This window comes from Desmodus rotundus, chromosome 6 (genome assembly GCF_022682495.2).
Source record: "Desmodus rotundus isolate HL8 chromosome 6, HLdesRot8A.1, whole genome shotgun sequence".
In the NCBI taxonomy this organism is placed as follows: domain Eukaryota; kingdom Metazoa; phylum Chordata; class Mammalia; order Chiroptera; family Phyllostomidae; genus Desmodus; species Desmodus rotundus.
In genome coordinates this window covers 102,001,282-102,013,519 of record NC_071392.1, presented here as the reverse complement: position 1 = coordinate 102,013,519, position 12,238 = coordinate 102,001,282, and the positions used below count along the sequence as shown (strand labels likewise).

The 12,238-nt window shown below is 45.0% G+C and overlaps 1 protein-coding gene across 2 annotated transcripts in view; it reads left to right on the top strand.

Moving 5' to 3' along the window:
- Window positions 1-12,238, top strand: part of SLC9A8 (solute carrier family 9 member A8) — a 65,644-nt gene that overhangs the window by 16,058 nt on the left and 37,348 nt on the right. For both annotated transcript variants that reach the window (XM_024559891.4, XM_071221737.1), the window contains 2 exons: window positions 5,131-5,189; window positions 10,041-10,124. In XM_024559891.4, the coding sequence (XP_024415659.3) occupies window positions 5,131-5,189; window positions 10,041-10,124 (143 nt within the window). The remainder of the gene's footprint in view (window positions 1-5,130; window positions 5,190-10,040; window positions 10,125-12,238) is intronic.

Sequence of the window (12,238 nt, the reverse complement as noted above, 5' to 3'; positions counted from 1 at the left end):
CCACTTGTCATACCAGATCCGCGTGATGTCAGCTGGGTAGTGGACTGGGGTGTTGTCCTGCCGGATGTCCATGTGGCCTAGGTCCTTTGGGGCCATATAGGACAGAAAGCAGGAGTCACATAAGGCACTTGCCTCATTTGGGACTTCTGTGTAACCTTGAAATAGTCTGAGGAGCTCCATATTCCCACAGGGAGGTGTGAGACTTCTGCAGGCCCAGAAGGTTCATGGGAATATGAAGGCTGAAGGTGCTCATGTGCATCTCCCCGATACCCTGTCCCACGTCTCTGAGTCCCGCTTCCGTCTTATCAGTGCCCTGGGCGGGCAGGTGTCGGAGAATTGCCTTCTTGAGTGCCACTATCTTGGAACATCTGCCACTGTTACTGTTAAGTTCCGTACCTGGTCTTCAGCTCTAGAAGCCCCCCAGCTGCAGGAGATGAAGGGTCTGCTTAAACGCTGCCAAGGAGGCCCTCTGACTCCCGCCTTTTACTTTCAGTGGGATTGTCGGAGCCTGTCATTTTTCCTTCAATGCATCAGTGGCATTCAGCAACGACCACACAGTTCCGCTGTTCTAATGGGCAGTATTTCTCCCTGCCTCTCCAACAGTGGAGGTACCGCCCGAGCCATCAGTGTCCCAGCCCTGTCCGCCACAAGGGCATGTTTCAGCGATGGCACTGCTGCCCCAGGTGAGGGGCTCTCAGTACTTCACCACCAGTGCCGGGGTCCTCATTGCCGGCCTGCTGCTGAGCCCCATATTTCGAGTTGGCTCCCTGTGACCACTCCAATCCTGGAACCAATTGTCTAGGTCAGCTCCCAAAAAGTGTCCTCAGGTTTGAGGACATGTAATTATTAAGGGGCGCTCTTCAGGAATAATCTGTGAGAAGGGGAGTACAGCAGACTAGGGAAGGAGAAAGAGCCGGACATGGGGTGGGATCTCAGGGCAAGCCCAGCCTGAGCCTTGGTAGGAAGACTCTGGGGCAAGAACTGACAGCAGAGCTGGCCCCTCCTTAGAACAAGGGGCTGGACATCTGTGCCCCTATCAGTTACCATTGGCTATGGGGGCGTACGGGGGCACAGCCTCCTCCATGAGAAGCCTCGGCAGCTAAGGGCGGTTTTCTGGAGAAGGGGAAGAGCTGCGAGCACTTAGCCACCACTCACAGCAGTCACTCAGGCCAGTCAAGGGGACTCGGCTGGCCTCACAGTGTTGGCCACAGAAGGCAGCTGGTGAGCTCTCTACAAAATTAAAACTGCCTGTGCTCGGGCCCAGCGACCACTGTTTTGAGAGTTTTCCTGTAGGTACCTGCCCACATGTGGAGCAAGTGTCTGCTCAGACGGAAGGTCAATGAGAACACCAGCCTGGAACACACCCAGGGCAGGGCTAGGGGACAAGCTGAGCAGTGGCACATCACTGCAGAGGAAGGTCCTGTGGCCATCAACACAACAAGACGCGGGAACGCTGTATGCATGGATGGGGAATGGTTTCCGAGACAGGGGGTAAATTAGAAACACAACGGTGGATGCCACACGGCTGTTGGTCTTAAAAGTGATTTTCTGTGTACAAGCACATGCACATGTATGATTTTCGATGTACAGACTCTCGGAAGAAATGTACTGTGTGACCAAGGGCTGGGAACAGTGTCTCGTAAATAATAACATAAAAACAAGCTTAGGCAACAGAGTAATTACTGATTTTCAAATGTTACTGCTTCATGTGTAATTACAAGTGTTAATCATGGTATTAAGGTCTGGTATACATTTACAAGGGAAAAAGAAAGTTGAGGTTTTATTAGAGCAAAAAAAACCCAAACAAAACCCAACACACTAGCTTTTAAAGTGAAATCTGAGCCCGTGAAAAGAGGTCAGCTTCCCTCGCGTTCCGGAACGATTACTGCAGAGTGACTGCAAATGCAAACTGAAACCTTCACTACAGTTTCTTGCCCACCATATTGGCGGAAATGTTAAAGTCTGATGATTTTCCAGGCTTGGTGAGGATGTGGGGTTGCTGTGGTGGAAAGCAGCAGGGCCACTCTGAGGACAATTTGGCAACCTTTTAGAGATAAAAAAAGCTCCTGCCATTCATTGTCTCTGGCCCCGCCTCGGGGCAGCACTCTTCCGCCAGAGGCATGGCCCACTGTGGCACACTGTTAGCAGCGAACAATTGGAAACAGCCATTATTGGCAGAATAGTCTTAAAAAATGTGACGGGAAAAAGTTTAAATATAATTTGCATACCATAAACCTCCCAGTTTCCATGTGCACAATTCCCTGCTTTTTTGTATAGTCGCAGGGGGGCGCAGCCACCACCACTGTCTAATTCCAGCGCACCTCCATCACTTCAGAAAGAAGCCCTCTCTACCTGTTGGCAGTCACTGCCTGTGTCCCGCTTCCCCTTCCTCTGGCAGCTGCTAATCGGCTTCCTGTCTCTGTAGAGTTGCCCATTCTGGACATTTCGTGTAAGTGGAATCATGCAACCTGTGGCCATTTTTCAATAACAGCTTTATTGAGATATATTCATGTACCGTACAAGTTATCTATTTTAAATATACAATTCAGTGGTTTTTAGTATAGTCACAGAATTGTGCAACCCTTACAATAATCGACATTAGAACATTTTTGTCACCCCCCCAAAAAAGCTATCACCCTAAAGCCCTACTCCTCAATCCTAGGCAGCCATTTCTGTCCCTATAGACTTGCCTGTTATGGACATTTCATATAAATGGGTCATAAAATAGTCTTTTGCGTCTGGCTTCTTTCACGTGCATGTTGTCAAGGTTCACCCACGCGCCACATGAACCAGCGCTTTGTTCCTTTTTGTTGCTGGGCAGTATTCCATTGCGCGGCCAGACCACGTTGCTCAGTCCACTAGTCAGTCCAGGGACATTTGGGCTGTCCACCTTTGGGCTATTATGAGTAACGCAGTCAATGAACATCCACATACAAGTTTCCGTAGGAAAGTGTGTTTTCAGTTGTCTCGGCGTGATTCCCGAGTCTCGCAGTAACTCAGTTTAACTTTCTGAGGAACGGCCAAACTGTTTTCCCACAGTGATTGCACCGCTCCACATTCCCACCGGCAGTGTACGAGGGCTCCGATTTCTCCTCTATGGCCTTGCCAGCACTTGATTTCCACAGTGTTTTATTATAGCCATCCTAGTGTGTGTGAAGAGGTATCTTATTGTGGTTTTGAATTGCATTTCCCTGATGACTAATGTTGTTAAGCATCTTTTCATGTGCTTTTTGGCCATGCCTGTATCTTCTTTGGAGAAATATCTATTCCGTCTGTGGCATTTTTATGCTCTGCTGTAGAGCTGTTAAAAGGAATGAGGCACAACGCCATATAGTAATCTCTGATCTATTATTACACATAGATCCAAGACTTAACACTGAGCAAAATAGCAAATGGTAGAAAGATACGTTACAGCACCATAAATTTTATATGAAAGCACACAGGTGTGCCTTGTGTGTACACACACACACACACCCCAGGACTATGTGGTTAAGTACGAATCTGTAAGGGGACAGGGAAGGGTCTGGTAAAATATTCCATGAACAGCCCTGGCTGGAGTGGCTCAGTGGACTGAGTGCTGGCCTGCAAACCAAAGGGTCTGCAGTTGGACTCCCGGTCAGGGCACATGCCTGGGTTGCAGGCCAGGTCCCCAGTAGTGGGTGCGTGAGAGGCAACCACACATTGATGTTTCTCTCCCTCTCTTTCTCCCTCCCTTCCCCTCTCTCTAAAAATAAATAAAACCTTTAAAATATATATATTCCACGAACATATCGAGATGGTTGGTTTTGCCTTGGGACAGGAAGAGAGAGAACTAAGATGAGAGTGGGGAGCGGGGTTTCATCAGAAGGGACTTGTCTTTTCTGTAACATTTCACAAAGTTTTCATGAACTATTTGCTTAATAAAAATTTGTATAAAGCTCCTTAAAATGCATACACAATTTGAAAAGGTGAGGAAAAAGAAGCAATCGGGGAACTCTAGCTGGAGAGCGGGTAGAGTCAGTGCTCTCCTGCATCTGGCAAGCGAAGGTACAACCCTGTTCTGCAGGTATGGTCCTAGCCTCCATGTATAGCAAAGATCTCTTTGTCTTGCTCTCTTCAAAGTAATTTCATTATGGTTTTAATAACATATAACAATTCAAGTAGTATAGAGGTTCAAATTGCTCACCTCCTCTCTCCACCTCGAGTCCCTGCTTCCCCATGGGAATTAGTGCTAGTGAAGCTCCTTTTCCTAATAAACTTCTGTGGTTTAGTATTGTCTCCTCACCCCTCCCAATAAGGTGTGTCTCTTCAGCTTTCTGTCGTTGGCTGAGGAAAGCTCCTTCCTCTTGTCTGTAAGTGTCTCTGACTGTGGGCTTCCGGCTTGCTTTGTCCCTACCGAGACTGTGATTCAGTAATTCTGGAGTTCTGCTCCGGTGTCTTTATTTTATAAAGAGTTCCCACGGTGACACCGATGAGCCAGCAGGGTTAGGAATCATTTGTCTGATGAGTAACAGCAGTCCTAAATCGTGCGCATGATGCTTCTTTGAGGATTGTTTTGGATGGGCTCTTCATGAGAGAGTAATGAGCCTATCAGCTGTAGAGAAACATGCCTGCGCCTAGATGGTCTGTTTTTTCCCAGGGATTTCACCGGATTGTCACTGTAGGTTATTTTCAGCATTGGGGTTTTATCTCTAACTGAGTTCTATACACTGAGCTGCCGTCTGAGTCTGAGAAAGGGATCTTGGGTTCGTTTTGTTACATGGTAGGAATAAGGGGCAAACTTAGCTTGTAAGATTTCTCCCATTTCATATTGAAAATGGGTGGGTGTGGAAAAAATGAAAGGTGTTAAATCTTCTGTGTCAGGCAGACTGTTCTCAGGTCCTACTTTGTAAAGCTTTTTCTTCCCCCTCCCCCAGATTTTTATAATTTGCATTGTAGTATGTTTGCCTGAAATGTAAAAACAAGTGAGAAACTCACGTAACTCATACAACTTTACATTAATTTCCATTCTTACGTTTTCAGACATAAAACTTGCAGAAATCCATAAAAGCCATTTAGAGACATAATGATATTCGGCTTCTCTAGATTAATAAACCTGAGTAATCTTCCTCGTACCTTAAATTTATGTTAAACTTACATTTTCTTTTCTAGGTATTCTCATGGGAGCAGTTATAAAAATTATAGAGTTTAAAAAACTGGCAAATTGGAAGGTAGGTTTGCCCCACTGTTCTTTTTTTAACTCAATTACAATTTTTATTGGTGGTTCTTCATTTTAGTAACACCGGGGGTTATGGTGGCTTTTTTATCAGTGAAGTTTGCTTTATTCCATTAATTTACTTAACATTCTGTTGGATGAGGGTTGATACCTTTACATCTGAGTTCGTTCTGAAGCATAAATCTCACACTGTTTCAGTCAGTTAACGTGGGCGCACTCAATGTCATGCACATTTCCATCACCCCGCGAGAGGCCCTAATTAGCGTTGAATATTAAACAGCGCGTATTGCTCCCAGCCCCACCCTCACCGCTGAGGGTAACAAAGCGCGTGTGTCCAGCACCGTAGAGCGCGCAGAAAGCCCTACACGCCGTAGCTCGTGCTGCCCTGACGTCCACGGTAGGTGGACTGAGGACCAGTGTCGCCCCACTTCCACAGACGAGGAGAGGAATGCTCAGGGAGGCCGGGTGTGTCCAGCGTCCCAGAACTAGGAAGGGCCGAGTGGAGCCCCGTGTCCATTTTTCCCCGCCGCACCACGTGGGGCCCGGTTTGCAGACTCCAGTGGCTTTGTGCACGCACAGCGGTAGTGAGAGCCCGGGGAGCCTCGTCTTGTGACCTGAGGGCTAACTGACACTGGAACTTGGCTGAGGAACGTCCACTTACATTTGAACGTCCGTGTTGTGTAGAGAGATTAACAAGCGTGTTACAAACTTGAATTTGTGCATGGAAATAAGGTCCGTTTCAAAATATTAAAGAATTGGTTGGTCAAAATTTATCACATTTGAACCCCTTTCCCTGGATTAGTTTGCCTATTAAACTGTAGAGTGTAAAATTTATAAAACAAGCTGTATAATCTGACCTAAAACACAATTTTAAACTGTTATAAATAATATTCAGGCAATATTGTATGCATTAAATGTTACAGAACTAGTAACAGTGTTCTGTAACACTGAAGTGTTACAGAACTCCTGCCAGCTGGGGCGGAGCCTGGGCAGGCGCAGCGGGAGCACTTTCTGAACGGTTTACCTCTGCTTTCCTGCAACTGGCTGAATTTAACCGTGGGCCGTCTTAGGCCGTGGCTTACAGACTAGAACCCTTTCCCTTCTCCCAGGGCTGCTATAACCTGATATGCAGAGAATCGCACCTAATACATTTGGTTTCATTCGATTTAAAATCAGTTGATCAAAATTTGGAATTGATTTTAAAACAATTAAAAATTGTTTGATTTAAAAATATTATTAATCTATATAAAACTCTGGAACTTCACTTAAAAATCTGAACTTCTAGCTTCTCGTGACAAAGCACCTCTCTTAACAGCAGCCCACATTCTGCCCAGCAGAGATCCAAGGCACTGAGGGGAAGCTGCTCCCCTGGTAATGCTGTGGGGCCCCAGAAGCCTCTGAGCTGTAATCCCGCTCTGAGCAGTGGGAGAAGGGGACGGGGGACTACCTTTCACTTTTAGTTTTATGTGCTTCAGTGTTACTGAATTTAGTTTTCAAGTTACAATAACAGTAGTACGTTCGGTAGTGGAGACAAGTGAACCAGTGCTGGGTGATGAATATAATTAACTGCCTGAAGAGCCATCTGGGTAGCCAGCAGTCGACCTCAGACACGGGCAAGGTTTCTGGCAGGGGTAGTCAGGGCAGACTTCCTGGAAGAGCAGGTGTTTGCGGAAAGCCCAAGTGGGAAGCAGGACACCTGTTTGAAACCTGGGTGCTGCAGGGAGCAGTTGGAGATAAGAAGAACAAGGAGCTTGGTGTTTTTTTCTCCAAGAAGTTCTGCTTTCAGACTGTCTCACTGGGCCTGCCTTCTACCTGTATTGTCATAATGCTTCATAGATTTCTTTAAATCACCTTGCTTTTTTATTTATATACGTGTTTGTAGCAGTTTTTTTAAAGCTTTATTGTGGTAAAATAGACAACACATAAAATTGATCACTTTAGCCATTTTTAAGTGTACAATTCAGTAGCATTACATACACAATTCAGTAGCACTAAATACACACACAGTGTTACATAATCACCACCACTATCTCCAGAACTTTTCCATCATACCAGGTAGAAACTCTACCCATTAAACAACTTCCCATTCCCCCACTCCCTGCTTTTTAAAAAAGATTTTATTTATTTATTTTCAGAGAGAGGGGAAAGAAGGGAGAAAGAGAGGGAGAGAACCACTGATGTGTGAGAGAAACATCAATTGGCTGCACCTCGCACATCCCCAACTAGGAACCTGGCCTGATAGGCACGTGCCCTGATTGGGAATTGAACCGGCGACCTTTGAGTTCTCAGGCCAGCACTCAATCCACTGAGCCACACCAGCCAGGGCTCTCCTTCTTATTCTACTTTCTATTTTTTTAGTATTTTCTTGTTATTTTTATAGTAGCCCTAGTCTACTTTCTGTCTTTATGAATTTATGTATTCTAGGTACCTCATGTAAGTGAAATCCTACAATATTTGGCCTTTTGTGTCTGCTCATTTTACTTAGCCTGTTGTTTTTAAGGTTCATCCATGTTACAGCATGTATCAGAACTGCCTTTCTTTTTACGGCTGAATAATACTCCATGTAGGTTTGTACCACACTGCGTGTATCCATTCATCCATTGGGGGGGCCTGGGGTTGCCCCCACCTTTTTGCTGTTATAAATAATACTGCAACAAACATTGGTACCCTATGTATACATTTATTTTAAAGGAAACATCGCAGTACTGTTTTAAGTCGAAAACCAATATCGTTTTTATGAATAAACACATAAGAACAAAGGAGTACATGTGCCTGCTGTAGCCTCTGAGGCAAGCCCATTCTCCTTGTCAACAAGAGAGATCAGCACGTGGGAGAGAGGCTATGCAGGCCGCGGCGCCAGACCGAGGTGCCTCTGACTGCACTGGGATTGGAAAAGAATCCACGGGGCTGACTTTCTCAGTCCGCATGGTCAGCGGTATGTGACGCACACTTCTCAAGTGCCACCGAAAATTATCTCAACTATTTTGGGGGAAACGTTGTCTAAAGGAACCAGGGACCTTTTCGTAACACTCTTCATCGTAAGGTAGTGGATGCGTTTCCTGTGGCCACTGTAAGCAAGTGCCACAAATTGGGTGAATTAAAAGAACAGAAATTTAGCCCTGGCTGGTGGAGCTCAGTGGAATGAGCACAGGCTGTGAACCACAGGGTCGCTGGTTTGATTCCCAGTCAGGGCACATACTTGGGTTGTGGGCCAGGTCCCCAGTAGGGGCCACGTGAGAAGCAACCACACATTGATACTTCTCTTCCTATCTTTCTCCCTCCCTTCCCTTCTCTCTAAAAATAAATAAAATTTTTAAAAAGGGTTGTTTTTTTTTTTTAAAGAGAGAATATTTATTCTCTCACATTTCTGGAGTCTAGAATCAGAAATCAAGGTGTTGGTGGGGCTACATCCCTCCAGCAAAGGTCTTGGGAAGAATCCTTCATTGCCTCTTCCAGCTTCTGGTGGTCCCAGGCATTCCTTGGCTGTATCCTGCCTCAGTTCATCTTTACATCGCTGTGTGGGTGTGTCCTGTTCTGTCCCTAATGAGGACACTCTCCTTGGGTCTGGGGTCCACCCTCATTCAGTATGATCTCATTGGGATTCTTCCCTTAATTACATCTGCAAAGACCCGATTTGCAAAAGAGGTCACATTCTGAGGTTCCAGGTGGACATGAACTGGGGCTGGAGGATACTATGCAGTCCATTGTCACTGGGTTGTCCTTTTTCCCAGCGGAGCTTTCGTTTCTGAAACTCCCAGAAAGATCAGTACAGCGGCCAAATTGCACAGATCCTGAGAATTGGTTGCCCCACAAAACACGGAGATCAGCCCATTTCTTGTCCCACGCACGGCCCCAGTCTGAGTCACGAGCTTGCTACACCCACAGTTATTTTAAGACTTAATTAGAAGTCATCATTTACTTCTATTTTGAGCCTTTTTTAAATGCTATTTTAGTCTTTATGGTAACAGCTGTACATTTGTAAGAATACATTTAGTCATTCTTTTGAATATGGCTTTTGATAAGAAATCAAACTGTCAAGATTGTCGCTTAGAAACTTTCACATGAAAAAAGGCCTGATTTTGCAGTATTTACATGTATTACAGTCTCTTTTGGCTTGAGGACCAGAGTATTTTCCCCCAATCCACCAACAATTAGAGTGTTATTTCATCCCGCCAAAGATGGCTCTACCTGGAAATGCCTTTCATAACCATACTTAACATTTGAGTCTGAAAGCATGGTGAGGGACTGGCTTTCTAGCCAGGTCCTAAGTCCTAAGTCGTGAGAGCAGGGGGTGCGGGGGGGGGGGGGGGGGGGACGGGACACTCTCTCATCACAGTCACATCTAGGAGAATGGCAGCGTTGTCAGTGGCAGGCGGAGAAAAGGCAGGGCTCTCTCAGACGTGTCGAGTTTACCCTTCCTCCAAGTGGAGTGATTTAGGGCTTACCAGTACCTTTATCCTGGAGGATTCCAATCTGTGGGCTTGTTTCTGAAAGTGTTCTCTTTGAAATGTTTTCTACATTAAAATTAATTTTCTTTCCTTAGTAAAGGATAAAAAGCATACGACTGTATTTAGAAGCAATTCGTTCTGCTTTTTCTTTTGCTGGTCACCTTTTAAACTCACTTATCCTACATTTTAAAATGCACGTTTTACTTTTTGGGGGGGGTGTTTTTTGTTTTGGGTTTTTTTTTTTTTTGGTCTGTTCTCCTGCTTGGTGTTTTTATCATGCAGTTTTTAAAACATGATATGTTTTTACTGGGCCAGGCCTAAGAGAAGAATTACTTTGACTCTTTAGTGATGGACTTATTTCTTAATTGCCTCTGAAAGTACCCATTTAATATTTACAGGAAGAAGAAATGTTTCGTCCGAATATGTTTTTCCTTCTGCTGCTTCCACCTATTATATTTGAGTCAGGATATTCATTACACAAGGTGAGGCTGGATGGCTTCCGGGTTGGTAAGGCAAGCTCTTTAAAAGCCTGGAGGTTAATTTAGCAGCGGTGTCTCCATGTGCAAGTCCTGGGCATGCACGGGAGAAGCTGCACTGGACGGCCTGCCCTGTGGGTGGGAGCAGACGTGGTCGGTGGGCTGCGTCCCTGGTTTCAGGCAGAGTGGCTTATTGAACTGGTGCTGTCCACAGAAGGGTGCTTTGCCTAGGAAGGTGGCCAGAGTGGTTTTCAGTGGTGCACAGGGCACATCTTCCTGCTGGACACAGTCTGACACATGGTGAGGGGGCAGACTGTGTCCCGGGCGGACAGGGACATGTGCCCTGGGCCTTTTGATTCTCTCAGCTCACCGTGTGGGGCCCTCTGCCCTCCTTAGGCCCATTCCTTGTCCAGTGTCTCCCCTCTCAGTGCCCCACCCTGGGCCTCAACTCCCTGCTGGTATTGCCCTTCTCCCCCAGTCTCCACTTCTGTCCTCTCCTCCCCAGCCCAGCATGGAGCCCCCATCCTTCTGCCTTGTCTTCCAGCGCCTTCTGGCACATACCCCTGGTCCCACAGTGGTTCCGCCCAGTCTCAGCTCCCCAGCTCCAGCCTGAGGAGTGGCATCACTGGCCCCCGCACAGTCCCTGCTTTGCTTTGTCATTTCGGGTCTCCGTCCTCCAGTTGCCAGTGGACTCTTTCTGCCTGGGCAGGAGCTGTTCACTTTTAAGCCAGTTTTGTGTGTATGCATGCGTGTTTTTCTTTGCCTATGTTTTCTTTAAATATAAATGTATTTAAGTTTTAAAATACATGATTTAACTTAAAATGTTAATAATACAAAAGTTACTTTGTAAATGTGATTAAAAATTATGAAGGTTGGAAGGACTGAGGTTTGGCTTACCCTTGGAGAGAGGAAAGAGCCTGGACTTTGGAGCCAGAGACCTAGATCTGATCATGTGCTGCCCCCTATGGATTTCTTTTGGGAACTGTAGAAATTAAAACAAAAAACCCCACCAAAACCCTACTACCTCTCAGGTTGCTTTGAAATTTACATTAGATGAAGAAATGTATGCAAAGCACCACCCACTACATTAAATAAATCATAGTGCTTCTTGTTAATCATAATATCTGTTACTAATATTAATATTACTAGTAGTATTATGGACAATAACATAATAAACTTGGGTGTTAAATTTGTCAAGTTTTTGTTAAAACATACAAATTTTTAATTTTCACCTGGATACAAAACCAAACATATTCTAAGATGTTCAGTCCAGATTTATTTTAAAGTTGTTATTTTATTGTACATCTATCCACAGAAAATGTGAAAAGAAAGTTTAATGTAGAAAAAAAAATTCCCTAGTCATAAACTGTTACTGACATCAGGTAATTGTTAAAGAGAAAACAAGCAGGAAGGAATTGAAGGTCAATGTCTTTTATTATTTCATTTCTTTCATTTTGTAAATAATTCTTAAAGAACTATCAACAGATTTTTTAAATATTTTATTTCATTTTTCTTATTCCTTAAAAAGAATCTTGAGGGAAATAAAAGCCACAATTCTTTTTTAAATTTATTTTTAGAGAGAGGGGAAGGGAGGAAGAAAGAGGGAGAGAAACATCAATGTGTGGTTGCCTCTCGAGCGCTCCCTGCTGGGGACCTGGCCCACAACCCAGGCCTGTGCCCTGACTGGGAATTGAGCTGGCAACCCTTTGGTTCGCAGGCTGGCGCTCAATCCACTGAGCCGCATGAGCCAGGGCAGATTATGAAAATATTTCAAAACAGTGTTGAGGAAGCGGATTGGATTTTGACTTAAAAACAATACTTTGATTATTATTTTAGAGCATGGAAAATTTTATTTCTAATTTTTTTTGGGGGGGAGGAATAAACTTGTCCAAAATTTGAAGAAAATAATAGTTTCTTTAAAAATCACTTACTTGCCCTGAAAGGTATTGGCTCGGTGGGTTGGGCATTGTCCTGCAGACTGAAAGCTCACCGGTTTGACTCCTGTTGGGGCACATGCCTGGGTTTCAGGCCAGGTCCCTGGTTAGGGGAGTGGGATAGGAAACCGATTGAGGTTTCTTGCACATTAATGCTTCTCTCCTTCTCTTTCTTCCTCCCTTCCC